The sequence below is a fragment of the Cervus canadensis genome, chromosome 21 (genome assembly GCF_019320065.1).
Source record: "Cervus canadensis isolate Bull #8, Minnesota chromosome 21, ASM1932006v1, whole genome shotgun sequence".
Classification (NCBI taxonomy): domain Eukaryota; kingdom Metazoa; phylum Chordata; class Mammalia; order Artiodactyla; family Cervidae; genus Cervus; species Cervus canadensis.
In genome coordinates this window covers 27,233,480-27,251,758 of record NC_057406.1, presented here as the reverse complement: position 1 = coordinate 27,251,758, position 18,279 = coordinate 27,233,480, and the positions used below count along the sequence as shown (strand labels likewise).

The following is an 18,279-nucleotide window of genomic DNA, read 5'->3' as shown; positions in this document are numbered from 1 at the left end:
TAGGCCAGATTGGTAAAGATTACAGTTAAACCAAAACCAACTGTAAATGTCTGGTCTTTAAGTTTTCTCCGGTGCATCTCATTTGAAGCAATTAGGAATAAATTGTCCAGCAAAAACAAGAGAGGAACAGTTGCTATTGTTGCCTTCTCTCCCACAAATGTACACACACACTGTATTGCATTCCTTTTTGTATCCCACCAGACACACACACACACACACACACACACACACACACACTATGATATACTCATTTTTGTATCCCATCATCACTCAACACAGTCCATGAACATAAAAGGGGTTCCACAAATGCTTCTAAATGCTTTATTGAATGGAAAACTTTTTGCCAGTGCACAACTACACAGTCAGCCAAGCAGACTTGGAAAAGGAATTTTGTGACATAATAGAAAGAAATTTCATTAGACCTACCCGATGGCTAATGCCTGACAATCCCATGGGGGATAATACCATTTGCCAGATTTCCAAGAGAAAAGATTTTCCTTGCCTGGCAACAACTCAGTCAGTGAGAGGCTGTCACAAGTCAGCCAATGAAGAGCCACTTTACTGGGAAACTCCCTTTGTCTCTGATGGATTTTTGTAATAGCCCCTCCCAACTTCCCCTTCTCCTTTATGAAAGTTTTCCTCTCCTTTGCTTTACTGGGACTTGCCTGTGGTTTTCCATAATTACATGTCCCAAATTGTAATTTTTTGCTTCTCCCAAATAAACCCATTTTGCTGATGAAAAAAGAATACATTGTCATTTATAAAATATGAAAATTCACCCTGAACAGTGACTGTGGCTTCATTGACATTTCCTCTGAAGCCTGAACTTGTGCCTTTCTCAAGCCAGAAGTCACTCATTTATTTATTTATTGATGGTTAAATTCTCTTGTTTGTGTCACATTGGTAAGTACAATTCTTGGCAGCTCATTTTCTTTAAGATTTGGATTTTACACAAATATTTGGATTTTACATAAATAATTGAGCCCAGAAGTCATTTGTACTTTCTGCACAATTACTTGCTGTGTCAGAGTCAGAGAATTGCAAAATAGTTTCTCCTTGGAGCCAGGAGCCTTGAGTTTGAACCCTGACTCTCATATTCAGTAGTTTTATGGTCAGAGGCAAGTTATTTGACCAGTTTCTTTGTTTGCACAAATGAGGATATTTATATCTACTTTAAAATTTTATGTGAGAAAAGGCATATAAAAGACTTTTGTAGAATGTAAAGCAATATATGCATGTAATGTATCATAATTATCATTATATATCATTATAGCTGAATCCCTGTAGAGCTATATTTTTATGCCCACATGTAGAATATAACATAAAATTTGTAACTAGCTACTTAAAATGCTTTTGATGATGAATATCAAATCTTGGATTATTTTTCCTTTTTTGTTAATTTTGCAGAAACCTAAACTTTCTAGTACTTTTCCTGAATGAAAAATTATGCATTCTGTGTAATATATCAGATATATTACATCCTTGACATTCATCCTAACAATTTATGCAGCTTTAAAGTAGTGTAGGCTCAGTGAAGTAGTTCCATCTCCGTACGCTTAAACTCTACCAAAACATCCCTTCCTTAAGGGACCTCACAAGTGGAAAAGTACATGTTCATCCAATGGGCCTGGCATACATAAGGATCACCTTGTTTTCTGGGTTCCATCCCCAAAGCTTTTGACTCAGTAGGTAAGTGGAGGATTCCCACCCCCACCCCCATTTTTTTCTCCCAGCAGTTTTCCAAATAAGTCAATACTACTACAGTTCAAGAACCACTGTTGAGGATAAACATATAGGCCACTCTTCCTTCTTTTACCCTCCATCAAAGGTTTGCACTCCATTTCTGAATTGAGATGCTGGATGATCTAGCATTCAACCATATGATAAGATACTACTCAATGCATACATGCATGATTTAACCTTCTACCATTTTGGAGAATTAAATTTAAAATGTAAATTCATGACTCTTTCTTTTCCTAAATCTTCACTGAGCATCTACTGTGGGCCCAAATTTTTTTGTGTGTACTATTGCTCTGGTGACTCAGATAGTAAAGAATTCACCTCTAGTGCAGGAGAACTGGGGTGGAAAATTCCCTGGAGAAGGAAATGGCTACCCACTCCAATATTCTGGCCTAGAGAATTCCATGGACAGAGGAGCCTGGCAGGCTACAGTCCACAGGGTTGCAAAGAGTTGGATATGACTGAGCGACTTTGACTATTGCTCTCTGATGGCCTTTGCCTGCAGCAGCTTAAAGCATGGTTTAGGTTCCTGGCCAGAGATTGAAGTCAGGCCATGGCAGTGAGAGCGCTGAATCCTAACCACTAGACCCTCAGTGACCAGTGACAAGGCCCTGGCCCATCAGATGTGTAGAAGTGAATTTTCACATAGAGATGGAAAGTAGTGAAACAAGTAAAGTGTTTATTAGGAGGAAAAGAGCACATGTGGATAGGCACATGGGTGGGCTCAGAGAGAAAGTTATGCCCTCACAGGAGTTTGAATCCCTTTTATGGGGTGTTTCTTCTGGGTTTCCTTTGGCCATTCATCTTGCTTTGCATGGTTCTGAGTCTGTATTTGGTTTATCCCAGGGTCCTTCCATGGGTGCAGGCACATCTCTTAGCCAAGATGCATTCTAGCGAATGTGCTATTGGATATTGACATTACCTACTATGCCCTGGAACCACCTTCCTTTTTGACCTTCAGGGAGCCTTCCTGCACATGTGTAGTTGGGAAGATCTCTTTGACATCAAGAATGAGGAATATGGGATCTTTTATCTCTTAACTGGGTAGGGCTCAACTCCTCTCTCACTCTTATTTTGGAGTATCTGTCTACAGGGGACAAACTCTGGCTGCATAGTTTGGGACCCATCTGTCTCCTGTCTCACTATGATATTTTATTGTATCATAAAACTATATTTCTTGAGATATATGGCTTAAAAGTATGTCATAATAGGAAACCAAATTCCATAAATTAGAGAGCCTCTTGAAGGGTGTATAGCAGGAATGTTAACAGCATTTTTAGGTATGTTTATTTAAGTATTAGGAAAAAACACAAATGAAATTGGATACATAAATCCATTCTACTATGGCTTTTCAGAAAGTTTGGAGACTCTCTTAAGAAAGTTGTCTTTCAAATTCAATTTGGTCTTTTTTTGAATGAAAGAGCTTTGGATATTTAGATATCTAAATATTTTTGGTAGCACACAGTAGGTCCTCAAAAAAATTGTTGTTGAGTGAACAGTGTGTTTATGGACAAAAAATTATGCATATATAAATTTATTTTATATGAGTACATGCCAACAAAAATTATTGAAAACCAAAAAAGTAAATGTGTAAATATAACCTTTGTCTTCTTTTTACTACTTTAATATTTATTATTGTTTGGTTGTCTTTTTTTTAGTACTCATGGTTACTTTGAAAGAAACTATTGAGAAAAATTCCATCTAAGAATTTTAAAATGTACCATGAGCTACTGACAAACCATCCCATAAAATATTTTTATGTCACTATTAAGAAGGTTTCATCAAAGAATACATACTAAATTCTCTTGGGGATAAAAGTTATGGGAGAGACTAATAAGTGTTTTTTGATGAAGCTATACCAAGTACTACCTTGTGATATTAAGAGAGCTATTTCCCATGCTTCGAGAGTAGAAATTATCACATCTTAAATTTTATTAAAGTGTCAAGTTCCTGGCAGTGCTTGTCAGGTTGTTACAGTGGGTAGCTTATTCTTGAAAGAATCAATATTGGTGTCTTTAAAGATCCTAATTTAGGAATCCAAAGTGCCATTTAAAATTTTCTTGTGAACTGGAGCAAGAAATTAATTAAAGATTGAATATGGGTTCATGGATTTGAAATGCTTTTTTTATTTTTGTATACATGTGCCCTTTGGTTATTCCAGTATGGTAACAAGGTTTTTTAACTTGACCTTGCTTTTCAGTTTTCTTGCTTGTTCTTTGTTTGAATCTCTCTCATACATGAATTAGTTACTAGGGACTCAGGTAGCTTTTTATGATAATGATTAAATAAATGGTTCACCTCTTTAATCCCAAATGATCATTCAGCAGGCAGCTGCTATAGGTGATAAATAAACTAATGTTTACTTGTATGTATATTTATTACACTTAAAACAGTCCAAAAATATAAAAATCAAGATAATTAAAATGAAAGTGCACTAATTTTTCAAAAATTTCAGAAATCTGAGCAAAAGAAGAAACGGCATTATATAAGTTTTCATTGATTTATTAGAGATTGGTCTTTAAAAAGGAGGCATCTACCTTTAGAAGTTTTTTTTTAGATTAGCAAAAAGGGGATCTGTGATTTCTTGGTAATATCCCCTAGTGATCGAGTTTGTTTTTCAGTGGACAAACACCCATGCATTTGTTCAGCATTCTGTCAACCTATTCAGGGTAAGATTGAGTTATTAAGCAGAAGGTATTCTCATTGTTCTAAATAGTATATTCCAGGTAAGAAGGATAAATTCATGCTAGTTTTGGACAGAGCCACAGAAGTCAGTCACATATGTGCCAGTTAAATGAGAAGTTAATTTACTGCAAACCAAGCTATTAGCAAACAGCATGAGCAAGCCCAAAGTTATAAAACATTCATCTTTAGCAGATTTTCAGGGGAAAATTTTATTTGACTGTAAACAACAAAACAATACCAGAAGTTGATTAATGAACTACTGTGTAATACATTTATACTTTTAACTATGTTAAAAATTATAGAGCTTTAACATTCTATATGCAAGATTAGTCTGTTCAGGGATGTTAAAATAGACAAATTCATGCACGTTGTAGAAATGTCAAAGTTGAATGAAATAGCAGCACTCACTTTTTTACTTTGTTGCAAAAGGATGCCAAACTCATATTACTGCCTTGAGCTACTTCAACCAGCTGAATGGAACAACCTGTCAGCTTAAAGTAAAAACTGTTAAAATAGTTTTGTGTGCAGAAAAGGTAAATACAATTCTAAAATTTTTATTTTGTTTTAAAAAGCCATTCTGCTTTTAATTTTATTTTTAAAACTTTACTGAAACAATACAAATGGAAAAATACATAAATCTTAAATATATTTATATTTGAACTTTGAGGAATGTATGCAACTATGAATATTAATATCCAATCAAAATATACATTTCTATCACTTTAGAAAGTTCCCCCATATCTCCTTCCATCAGTCTCAACATCTATTTGGTAACTGTTAATTCACATTTCTGTCACCATAGATTAAGTGTATATGCTTTTGCGTTTCTGTCTTCTTTCATTTAAATCATCCATGTTTTAAAATTTGTGCTGTCATACATTATCAATAGTTTATCTTTTTTATTGCCTATTAGTAGTATCCTTTTTCATTACTATTCCACAGTTTGTTTACCCATTTTCTTGTTGATGGACAGGTGTGTTGTTTGTAGTTTTGGGGTATTGTAAAGAAAAATATTAATTTTCATATGCAAGTGTTTTTTGGACATGTGTTTCACTTCTTCTGAATTAGTGCAGAAATGATTCAGTCAGAGGGTAGGTATATGATTAACTTTAAAAGAAAAATCTTTGCTTTATATATTTTGAAGCTGTTATTAGGTATATATGCACTTAAATTTATGTTTCCTATTGACCCTTTTATTATTATGAAATGACCATTTTCTTTCTAAACTGTACTTTTTCTGATATTTGTAATGACACAAGGCTTTGTTTTGCTGGTTGAATGTTAAATATGTTGATTCTTTTACTTTCAAACTATCTGTACCTATGTTTTTCAAATTTGACTCTTGTAAATAACACTTGTCTTTCTTATCTAGTTTGGAATGTATTCAGTATATTTCTGGATGTGGTTGGGTTTAAAACTGCCATGTTCATACATGCTTCTATTCATTTCTTCTATTTTCTTTTGTTCATCTATTTCTCCTTCCCTGACTTTTTCAGTCTTCTTGATTTTTTTCCTGTTTCATTTAATTCCTCTGTTGGATTTTTAGTTTTTCTTTTCTCTTTTTTTTTTTTACTGTTCTTTTAGTGGTTATACTAGCTTAGAAATTACAATATGCATCCTAAATATTTTACAGTTTACTTAGAGTTAATACTGTACTACTGCATTTAGAATCTAAGAACTTTCAAGAGCAAATAACATTTACCCCCTTCATCTTTTATGCTCTTGTTGTCTTATACTTTTTATTTACTTATACAGTAATTCTTATAATGAAATACTATTGTTTTTTGCTTTATACAGCTGTCTTTCAAAAAAAATAAGATTAAAGTAGTTTTTCATATTTACTAACATATTTACCATTTGTTCTGTTCTTTTCTAGATTCCATCTGGTGTAATTTTCTTTGCATATAAAGCACTTTGGTGTTTTTTGTGTGTATGTGAACTAAGTTTTCTATACATTTGTTTATATGATAATATTTTTATTTCATTTAAAATTTCAAGCATGTACTCAATGAGTACAGAAGTATGAATTCTGTTCTTTTTTAAATAAAGCTTTAAAAATGACATTCAATTGTCATTTTGGCTTCCATTGTTTCTGAAAAGATAATGCTTTAATTCAACTTGTTTCACTGCATGAAATATTTTTCCCCTCTGCTGCCTTTTATGATCTTCTTTACGAATTTGGTCTTCATATGTTTTAGTATAATTTGTCTACATGTGGTTGTCTTTGCATTTATAGTTTGAAATGTATTGATTTTCTTATATCTGTAATTTAATATTTGTACCCAATTTGATAAAATTCAGGGCATTATTTCTTGAAATGAATTTTTCCATCTTTCTTCTCCTGTTAGCTTTCCAAATTATCCATATGTTAAACTCCTAATCTCATAAGTTTCTTAGTCCTGCTCACTTATATAAAGTTCTTTTATTTTCTATTTTTTAGTTTATTTAGTTTAGTATATTATTTAGTTTATTTTCTATTTATTATTAGTTTATTTAGTTTAGTATATTATTTTTCTTTCAAGTATTGTTTTTTCCCTCTGTCATCCTTTATCTGTTTTTAGCATACTCACTGACTTTTTCTTTGCAGATATACTTTTATTACTAAATTTTCCATTAGTCTTTGTTTTTTCATAGTTTCTTGTTTCCTCATGAGGTTCCTCATTTGTCTATTCATTATGTTCACCTTTACTTCATCTACTTGAACATCCTTTTAATAACCTCCTTTGAGTCACTCTCTGTTAATTCCAACATCTGTTCTATCTCAGAATCTATTCACTGTGTTATTTTCTTGATTATGGTTCAGAATTCCCTATTCTTTATGTATCTTATGCATTTGTTATTAAATGTTGGCTATTGTAGATGACACATGAGGAATTGTTTCTACAAACTACAATTTTTCTCTGGCAGGCAGTTAAGATCCTTTTGGTCTTGTCTGCCTTGATTTTATTTTTTGTGAGGCCACATCTCATTTGGTATGTAGAGCATTTACTAGAGAGCGCGACTTTTGTTCTTAAGAGGTAGTTTTGTGTGATCTCAATCGAATACCTGAAGTGCTCTGCTCAGAGTCTTCTCTTGCTGGATCATAACCTGTGGCCTGCATAACTTCTGTTTGTGTGTGGTGAATACGATCTCTTGGCCAACAATCTGCGGTATAATTCATGCAGACTCCTGACTCCCATCCATTGCATAGGTCCCTCTGTGGTCTGCTCTGCAAATCACTGCTTCCTTCACAGCCTAGAACTGCAGTCCCTGCCTCCTCAGTTTACTGATGCTGTTGTCGTTCAGCTGCTCAGTCGTGTCCAGCTCTTTGTGATCCCATGGACTGCAGGCTTCTCTGTCCTTCACTATCTTCTGGAGTTTGCTTAAACTCATGTCCATTGAGTCGGTGATATCATCCAATCATCTCATCCTCTGTCATCCCCTTCTCCTCCTGCCCTCAATCTTTCTGAGCATCAGGGTCTTTTCCCATGAGTTGGCTCTTTGCATGAGGTGGCCAAAGTATTGGAGCTTCAGCTTCAGCATCAGTTTTTCCAGTGAATATTCAGGATGGTTTCCATTATGATTGGCTGATTTGATCTCTTGCTGTCCAAGGGACTCTCAAGAGTCTTCTCCAACACCACAGTTCGAAAACATCAGTTCTTTGGCGCTCAGCCTTCTTTAGGTACTGCGGCTCAAGTTAGGCTCCCCTAGCCTTCCTAGCACCAGGAAAGAGCCCTGCAGAAACCAGAATGACCATAACAACACTTGGGTGTTTCTCTTCTCTCAAGGATCCCTGTCTCGACTGGTTCTTCAGTCCTGAAAACAGTAGTTTCATGTATTTTGTCTAATTTCATAGTTGTTTTCAGTGGTAAGAGAAAGTTTAGTACTTGTAACACCGTCATGACCAGAATAGAGGTTCCTAAAATTCATCCACTTTTAATGCAAATCCCTTGAGGTGTGATTTCTTCTGCAAGTGCCTCAGACACAGTTGTGTCTTCTCTAATGAACTCATCATCTGTGTTATTTTACTGTGTTGACATTATTCATTTGCACGTAAATTTGAACAATATGCTATTCCTAAAATCGGGTATCATGCATTTTTCTTCTTTGTATTTGTTATGCCTAGTATATTATATATACCTTAAGAATATGATAGTTGTCGAATAAATGAAGAATCCTTTTGTCTAACCCTGTAAACTGCAGCTGAAATAATGCTTCTTCTTTTTATTGTTTACTTCCGGTTTCCCTTGTGTCTAGATTCAGTATAGCAGAGCAATGTTCAAATATTATGCAAGAAGCTTTGTGGTTACAAAAATGATTGGCAAACTACTAATGAACCCATCAGGATGAATTGCACAATGATTACTTAATTTCCTATTCTTGAAATGTTCCCAATATATGGTGCCTGCCAACAGGGTAATTTAGAAGCCTCTGAGTAAAGGGCCATTTTTCCTACCAATAATGATATGATGCTTTAATTCATGGTAATGTAACTCAAAATATAAATGTAATGAAATGTATTTGTGTTTCTGTGTGTGCATAACACAATAAGAATGAAAAATACAACCATATAAACCTCCAACTATGATATTTTTATCTAATAAAATGTAAATACTATACCACACTGTTTAATTTTGATGAAACCAGAACTTTAAAAATATTATAAAAACTCTTTCTTTAGAAAAAATAATTAATTCATGAAAATGGAATTTGTGAATAATAAGTATTTTTTCCAAAGTAGTATTAATACACTCCCCTACTGAAGATTAGTTACCCTTGTTACTAAATTCACCCAGCACATTACTGATTGATTCTTTCAGATTCGTATTTTTAGGTTGACAAATATGATACATACCTCAGTGTTCTTTGGGCATGTACTTTCCCATGTCCTGGGTAGAGAAGAACCTTTAAAGGGCGTCAGAGAAGACTCCACAATGTTTGTATTTCTACTGCTTTTATTTTCTTCTTTTGGCATCAAGTTACTTGACAAGAATGGATATATAGGAAGAACACTGCTTTCAAATCCTATATGGTAGTTATGATTTTCATTTTCCAGTTGACTCTGGGAATTAATTTTATCCAGACTGGTAGATGATAGAGGTAAAATATTGAATCCGTAATCATCAGCACCATGGTATTTTCCTATGGGATTTCCCCAAGAGCTTCCTTTATTGATGTTTTGAGGGTTTGGTAGCACAGAATGCCTACTAAAACCAATTACTGGTGTTTCACTAACTTGGTGACAGGAGAGTTCTGAGCCTTTAAAAGTGAATTCATTCAAGGATGTTTGGTGTGTTTCATCTAATGAATGTTTTCTTGAGTCCCAGTGTGGTGCACTGGGCATAAAAAAGGCATTTTCTTCAATTTCTCTCTGACAGAGTGGGATTTTGTTACTGATCTCATCTACTACATTATCAAAACCCAGACTGACTAGACTAGGAAAAAGAGGTTGATTCAAGGAGGGCAATTCTTGGTGCTCCTGCTGCTTTTCATGTGATTCACTGGAATTTAGATCTGTTTTCCAGTAATATGCCATTCTTTATTTTATGTAACTGAGAGGGTTGACTCTGCTCCAAATATCTCTTCAATGATATTATAAAAGATGATAGGAATTTTCCTAGACAAATGATAAAAGGAAATAAAAAATGTGATTAGTTAGAAATAAAAGAGCTTGCAAGAAAGAAACATGTTGAGTAAATACAGACAATTGTTTTGAAGTTTCCCCTTAGCAAATGAGATGAACCCATGAGTTATATAAAAATCCATCAGGGCTCACAGAATTAAAGTCCAAGGGGGAGTATTGACTTCAGAGACATGCATGAAACTCCTGTAGGAGAAAGCTAAGTCCACTTCAGTCATGATGGTGGTTTCATGAATGAAAGCCAGTATTCCCCTTTGGACTCCTTTTCTACTGAAAATCCACTGGCCCATAGCAGCATTATCTCCTTCTATATTCAATTACCTATCAGCATGCTAGTATGCTAAAGTATCTTAACAGTCTCTTCATGATCAGCAGTGATTCCATTCCTAGAAACAGTCTTTTTTCTGCCCTCCACAACTAGTTATCTTGTAGGTTGGCTAGACCCTTTCATATCCTCCCCAAAACTTCTTTAAATAACTGCAAACTTTTCTCATCACTTCTCCAAAGCAACTTTCACTAAGTTTACTGATGAGACAATTCAACTGATGTTTATCCATCTCTATTTTAACTTTTCTCTCTGCAAAACTTGAACCCTTTTGTTCACTATACTTGTTTAAAATTTTCTTGTTGTGTCCTACATTGACTCTGTGTGATGCTGTACTCTCTGAGTTCTGTGTTAGCTCTTTCTCAAGAATCCTCTGCCATATTGTTCATTACCTACTGGACCCCTTGTCAGAGCTCTTCTTCTCAATCATTCTCTGCGTGTGAATTATTTCATACCTCCTATGGCTTAAATCACCCTCTACATATCAATAACCCTAACACAGGACAATTCTTATTATTGTCTCCACTTCGAATTTTTTTTAACCTCTAAGAGAAAGTCCAAAACCTAAATCAAAATTCACCCAAAAACCTGCTTTTATTCCAATGTCTTCTGTAATAGATAGAAAAAGGCCCAACAATTCACTCAGTTTCTTAGACCAGAAACCAGGGTTTTATTTTTGAGTCTTCCCACACCTTCATTCTTCTACATCCAGTAAATCACCAGTTCCTGTAGGAGATCTTGCTTCCTTTTTTGTCTACCACTGTCACAATCCTAGTCTAAAGTTTTCTAATCCTCTCATCTGCAATGTTGCAGTGTCTCTGAAACTACTTCCACACTTTCTACTGTTCATTCTTGAGTCTTACAATCTACTTTTTATGTTATAGTGTTATATTTAAGAGACTAACCATATATCACCTCTGTATATAACAGTGGTTTCCTACTGTCTCAGGGTAACATGTATAAATGATATACATGTAACATTTTTCTTTCCCATTAAATCATTAGGCCGTGTTAGTCTTTTTACTTATAATTCAGTACTTAGTGCTTTACTTCACTCAGAGTAGTTGCTCATTTGCATTTATTGATCAAATGATTTAAATGTTGGAAAAATTATAGTTGAATTATAAGAAAATGACACTGAAAAGTATTTCTGTCATTTTGTGGATTTATTTGAAGGAGGAGGTGGCAAGCCACTCCAGTATTCTTGCCTGGAAAGTTCCATGGACAGCAGAGCTGGACAGGCTACAGTCCATGGGGGTCGCAAAGGGTTGGACATGACTGACTGGGTGACTAAACAACAATAACAACATGGATTTATTAATCACCTTAACAATTATATGTGTATTAGGGAAAAAAACATTTTAAAAGGTGATTATGATAGTTATTACCTATCAAATACCATGTTCTATCAATGTGTTTTGCAATGGCAAATGATTTTTATTATATTGGCACTAATGGTCTACTTGAAACTCACAATGACCTGAGACATAAATGAGTTAGATTTATTATATTTCACTCAAGAAATTGCACAGATTCGAGAAAGATTTTCAAGAGATATAAATAAAATGGAACTTCAGGAGATATAAATAAGATGTGTATAGAAGGATATGTGAAATAGAAAATTAATCTATAAAATTTATGCCAAACTATTCAAATTGATGGGTCACATAGATACATTATCTAGCTATGATCCCTTTTGCAGACATTGCCATTTTTTCATTTCCACAGTAGTAGTGAAAGGTATGTTTCATTAAAGCAAATTATACACTAACAAAAGCAGAAGATATTAAGAAGAGGTGGCAAGAATACACAGAAGAACTATACAAAAGATCTTCACGACCCAGATAATCACAATGGTGTGATCATTCACCTACAGCCAGGCATCCTGGAATGTGAAGTCAAGTGGGTCTTAGGAAGCATACTATGAACAAAGCTAGTGGAGGTGATGGAATTCCAGTTGAGCTATTTCAAGTCCTAAAAGATGATGCTGTGAAAGTGCTAAACTCAATAGGCCTGCAAATTTGGAAAACTCAGCAGTGGCCACGGGACTAGAAAAGGTCAGTTTCCATCCCAATCCCAAAGAAAGGCAATGCCAAAGAATGCTCAAACTACCACACAATTGCACTCATCTCACACTCTAGTAAGGTAATGCTCAAAATTCTCCAAGCCAGGCTTCAACAGTACGTGAACTGTGAACTTTCAGTTGTTCAAGCTGGATTTAGAAAAGGCCGAGGAACCAGAGACCAAATTGCCAACATCCACTGGATCATTAGAAAAGCAAGAGAGTTGCAGAAAAATGTCTACTTCTACTTTATTGACTATGCCAAAGACTTTGACTGTGTGGATCACAACAAACTCTGGAAAATCTTAAAGAGATGGGAATACCAGACCTCTTGACCTGCCTCTTGAGAAACCTGTATGCAGGTCAGGAAGCAACAGTTAGAACTGGACATGGAACAACAGACTGGTTCCAAACAAGGAAAGGAGTACATCAAGGCTGTATATTGTCACCCTGCTTATTTAACTTATATGCAGAGTACATCATGAGAAACACTGGGCTGGATGAAGCACAAGCTAGAATCAAGATTTCTGGGAGAAATATCAATAACCTCAGATATGCAGATGACACAACCCTTATGGCAGAAAGTGAAGAAGAACTCAAGAGCCTCTTGATGAAAGTGAAAGAGGAGGGTGAGAAAGTTGGCTTAAAACCCAACATTCAGAAAATTAAGATCATGGCATCTGGCCATCACTTAATAGCAAATAGATGGAGAAACAGTGGAAACAGTGGCAGACTTTATTTTTCTGGGCTCCAAAATCACTGCAGATAGTGGTTGCAGCCATGAAATTAAAAGACACTTACTCCTTGGAAGAAAAGTTATGACCAACGTAGACAGCATATTGAAAAGCAGAGACATTACTTTGCCAACAAAGGTCCGTCTAGTCAAAGCTATGGTTTTTCCAGTAGTCATGTATGGATGTGAGAGTTGGACTATAAAGAAAGCTGAGTGCCAAAGAATTGATGCTTTTGAACTGTGGTGTTGGAGAAAACTCTTGAGAGTCCCTTGGACTGCCAAGGAGACCAACCAGTCCATCCTAAGGGAAATCAGTCCTGGGTGTTCATCAGAAGGACTGATGTTGAAGCTGAAACTCCAATACTTTGGCCACCTGATGGGAAGAACTAACCAGTTTGAAAAGACCGTGATCCTAGGAAAGATTGAATGCAGGAGGAGAAGGGGACAACAGAGGTTGAGATGGTTGGATGGCATCACCGACTCAATGGACATGAGTTTAGGTGAACTCTGGGAGTTGGCGATGGACAGGGAGATCTGGCATGCTGCAATCCATGGGGTCGCAAAGAGTTGGACACAACTGAGCGATTGAGCTGAAATGAACTGATACACTTTCTTTTATCTCTATCATGGAACTCAGAATTTTCCAGTAAGTGTGACTTTCCTCTGACAAGCATAGGTAATATCCTTTTCTAGTCTTCTGTAGTCTAGACTGCTCTGTCTTGTCTTAGCTTAAATGTGGTAAATATGGCTACATCATGTTGACTTTTTAAATTTTGGGGTATTTCAAATGAACTGAGTGTTTTTTAATTATTTGAATTTTTCCTAGAGCCACAGAGGAAGTCTTTAAATGAAATATCAGTGGTATAATGCTGAAATTAAAGATTCAGGTAAGCTGTACGACCTGGTTGTTGTTAATAATAATGATTCTGAACATCTTTTGAGCACCCACTCTAGGCAGTACTCAGTAGACTGCTTTGTTTACATGAATTAACATATCCTCTCAACCTGTGATATTATTACTGCCATTTAACAAATGAGAAAACTGAGGCACAGAAAGGTGAATCAACTTACCCAGTGTCTAAGGGTTTGTGTTCATAGATTTGTTTTAAATGGGAATTAAAAAGAAGCAAGTGAATGATAATTCCATACTAATATAACATCTAGAGCATGCCAGAATTTGGGCACTGAAAGACAGCATTAACAAGTCAAACTATCTTTGCTGAAAAGGGTTGGAAACTTAAATATTTTTATCAATAATAATATTTTCCATGCATTTCTCACAGCAGTGAAACTTGAAATGAGTGAGAGGCCCTCCTTGAAGAAAAATCTCATTATAGTGAGATAAAGGAGAATGATAAATACTTATTCATATTGAAAATGTAATAAAACAGAAACCACATCCAGATCCACTTTTATAATATTAAATTTGGAGATTTTAAGAAATTCCTAATAATTTTATGTCTCCTCTTTACCATTACAGTCCTGAAGATAGACATACCTTAGTTTAAAAATAAATAAAAATGTGATTGAGTGCCAGCTGGTAAATGTATGCAGTCTGCATTAGGAAGTAACGCATAAAAGTCATATACCTTAACTTTGAGGCAGAATTATACATACTATGCATGCACGCTCAATTGCTCAGTAGTGTCCAATTCATTGCAACCCCATGGACTGTAGCCTTCCAGGCTCCTCTGTCCATGGGATTTTTGAGGTAAGAATACTGGAGTGGATTGCCATTTCTTATTCCAGGGGATCTTTCTGACCCAGAGATCAAACCCACATCTCCATGTTAGCAGGTGGATTCTTTACCACTGTGCCACCTGGGAAGTTCTACTATATATATACTACATGGCATCACATATGTCATAATAGGGATGACATGGCTGTTGGTTCCTGATTTAAATAATGCTCTGTCGAATTATAGGATAAAGTTCTGTGGTAGGCAAAATAATGCCCCCCAGCCAATATTCCCATATCTTAATCTCTGGAACATGTGGATATGTTAGGTTACACAATGAAGAAGAATCAAGGCTCTAAATGGAATTAAGTTTCCTAGTCATCTGACCTTAAATTAGGAAATTACCTGAATAGGATCAGTACAATTACAAGGAGGGCTTACCATGTGGCACAGTGGTAAAGAATCTGCCCGCCAATGCAGGAGATCCAAGTTCAATCCCTGGATCGGGAAGATCCCCTGGAGGAGGAAATAGCAACCCACTCCAGTTTTCTTGCCTGGGAAATCCAAGGATAGAGAAGCCTGGTGGGAAGTCCATGGGGTTGCGAAGAGTCAGACATGTGACTGAGGGACTGAGCGTGCACATATACACACACACTCACACACACACACAATCCCAAGGGTGCTTAAAGGCAGAAGAGGTCAGAGTGATACTCAGGAAGGACTCAACCTGATTTTATTGGCTTTGAAGATGGAGTAAGGGGTCCATGAGCCAAGCAATGTGAGCAGCCTCTAGAAGCTAGAAACGGGAAGGGAATGGATTTCCCTCAGAAGCCTCCAGAAGGAAGCACATCCCTTGTAACACCTTGATTTTTGCACAGTGATAATTGAGTTGTATTTCCTACCTATAAAATTGTATGATAATAATTTGTGTGGTTTTAAGTCACTTAAGTTCATGATCATTTTTTACACTGGCAACAGAAAATCAATACAACATGAAAACTGGAATGTGATTAATGAATGGATTGGAAAATCAGGGACTTAAAGAAGGATAGCAGACCACACAAAAATGTTTCCCCAGTCTTTGTTGGTAAGTCCAGATAAATTCAAACAGGGAAGTTCAAAAGTGTTAATAATGACAAATCAGTATTCTTCAATAGCTTATAACTTTCTATTCAGTTTGACTTTCAAGAGATCTGTTTTTATTGAAGATTAAATGCTCAATTGCTCTCAAAAAACAAGTAGAGACAAAACCTGGGTACCTATCAGAGAAAGGGCAGCCCCTGCCAGCTGCTTCAACTCTGTAAATCTCCTAAGATGCAAATATCATCCAAACAGCCCCAGTGTTCAGAATAGGAACAAAAAGATGTTTATTTTACAAAAGAACAAAGAACCTTTCTGAAAATTGTCTGTTCTGAATCACTATATCTGCAGGGACAAGATGAGAAGAAGGTGAAGGGAGTAAATTATGAGATTGAAGAAACATGATTTTTGTTTCAGATAGCAAGTTGTAATGTGTTGAAAATTTAGCAGTTTTTAAAATATGTTTTCATGTCTTGGGTGATAAAGATTGTGCCAGCATAAGGCATGTCAAAGTGTAATCAAGCTAAACCATCTGTATTTCAGCAAGGTGGAGGGCAAGTCCATATTATCTATAGCAGCAAACCTGGGTTCGGAGAAAATTCTGAGTTGCCCACATGGTCTGAAATTCCTATCTCTCCATCTTATGAGCCAATTTTATGTGTCATGCAGACACTATTTTAGATTGACATAAGTATGATCTTTTTCAGCTCACTTTGCTGAATGAATACAGAGAAGACTGTAACTATTTATATATAACTTAATGATATATATAATTAAAGCATGATATGTATAAAATTTGGATTACCTTACTTTTTCCATTTTCAATTTGTAATTGAGTGGTAAGGTAAACATACTACTTACATGAGCTCTGATTATTTTCATGTAAGCACAGACAGGAGATACTTAGGAAAAACATTAATTTCCAAGGAGTCTCCATCAGGTGACTTTTTATGTGAATAATTGACATTTTCTTAATAATGTATACTCCTATAGAAGACACTTCCTATTAGACTGCCTCAAGCACTTATATGTGGAAAACTAGAAGCTCTCACTTATGCTTATTTTTGAGGGATATTGACTTGAAAATATCAATTCATTTATTCACACCTCTATTTACTCATTTGCACATTTATTTATTCAGTATGTGTTTTAAAATACATTGTGTCAAGTACTGTGCAAAGCACTGGAAATATAAAAAGGATAAAGCACAGCTCTTGCCCTCAAGTATTTCACAGACATAAATTTATAATACAGATGTATGAGAATGACTTTAATAGACAAAGTCTTCATTTTGTTTGGTGAAATTTCATATCGAACATCATTAAGATTATTTTACTTTAGAAAGTGCAGAAGTAAAATTCATAAAGCATATATTTAAGGCTTATATATTGGGTATGTTTTGTTCAGGTCACTGAGACCTGGTTTCAAGAATACTTCGATTCCTAAGTATTGTTAAGGTTTTAGCCTCAAACATGATAAAGCAGTTGAAGCAGTAATTCATTCAATTCCTCTGAGTGTGTTTTAAGAATAAACATGACAATGGAAAGTCAGCCTCCAGCTCTGAGTAACAGCTCTGGGGGAAATTACCTAATGTGACTGAAGCCTGATTCAGGGGAGGACAGAGACAGTCAGGAAATTTGACACCAACCCTGAAGGGAGGAAATCTTCAGACCCAATCCAGTTAACCCTTGAAATATGACACTCAGTAGGGGCTCCATAAACACAGCCTAGTGGTATTTGGGAAGAACTAACAGTGTTTCGCCTATTGTTAGACAAATCTATTCTGAAAATTAGGACTAAGAAATTTTATGTGACTGAAGCAGTAGTGGCCGTTGTTTTCTTTGCCTACTTTTGCAACTAATACGTAGGTCCCTATTGCTTAATTAAGTCTCTGTTACTGAGTGTTTGGCCAATGCAAGAGGCACGGGTTTGATCCCTGGGTCAGGAAGATCCTCTGGAGAAGGAAATGGCAACTCACTCCAGTTATTCTTGCCTAGGAAATCCCAGGAACAGAGGAGCCTGCAGGACTACAATCCATGGGGTTGCAAAAGAGTCAGACACAACTGAGCAACTAAACAACAACATTGAGTGTTCTACTAGTAATGAATGAGAAGTTAGAGGGTTCTGTCAATAATTTACTTGGTTTCCAGAGAAATACTTTACATTAAACTTTAAGTAACAACATTAGGAAAAGACAATTGCAATTTATCAAAGTGGATTGAGCAAGGTTTTAGGAAGAGATGATTCCTAAACTAAGAGAAAAAAGAAGCAGTTTTCCAGACAGGTTTGGCAAAAGGAAGAGGAGGTCCTTGGTTTTCCAGACAGAGACTATTATTTGTGAAAAGTCAAGGAGAAA

The 18,279-nt window shown here is 35.7% G+C and overlaps 1 protein-coding gene across 1 annotated transcript in view; it reads right to left on the bottom strand.

Moving 5' to 3' along the window:
* PIK3C2G (phosphatidylinositol-4-phosphate 3-kinase catalytic subunit type 2 gamma) overlaps positions 1-18,279 on the bottom strand; it is a 409,785-nt gene that overhangs the window by 379,419 nt on the left and 12,087 nt on the right. The window contains exons 2-3 of the mRNA XM_043441512.1: positions 9,260-10,021; positions 4,834-4,916 (exon numbers count right to left, since the gene is read on the bottom strand). Coding sequence (XP_043297447.1) covers positions 4,834-4,916; positions 9,260-9,940 — 764 coding nt within the window. The 5' untranslated portion in view covers positions 9,941-10,021. The remainder of the gene's footprint in view (positions 1-4,833; positions 4,917-9,259; positions 10,022-18,279) is intronic.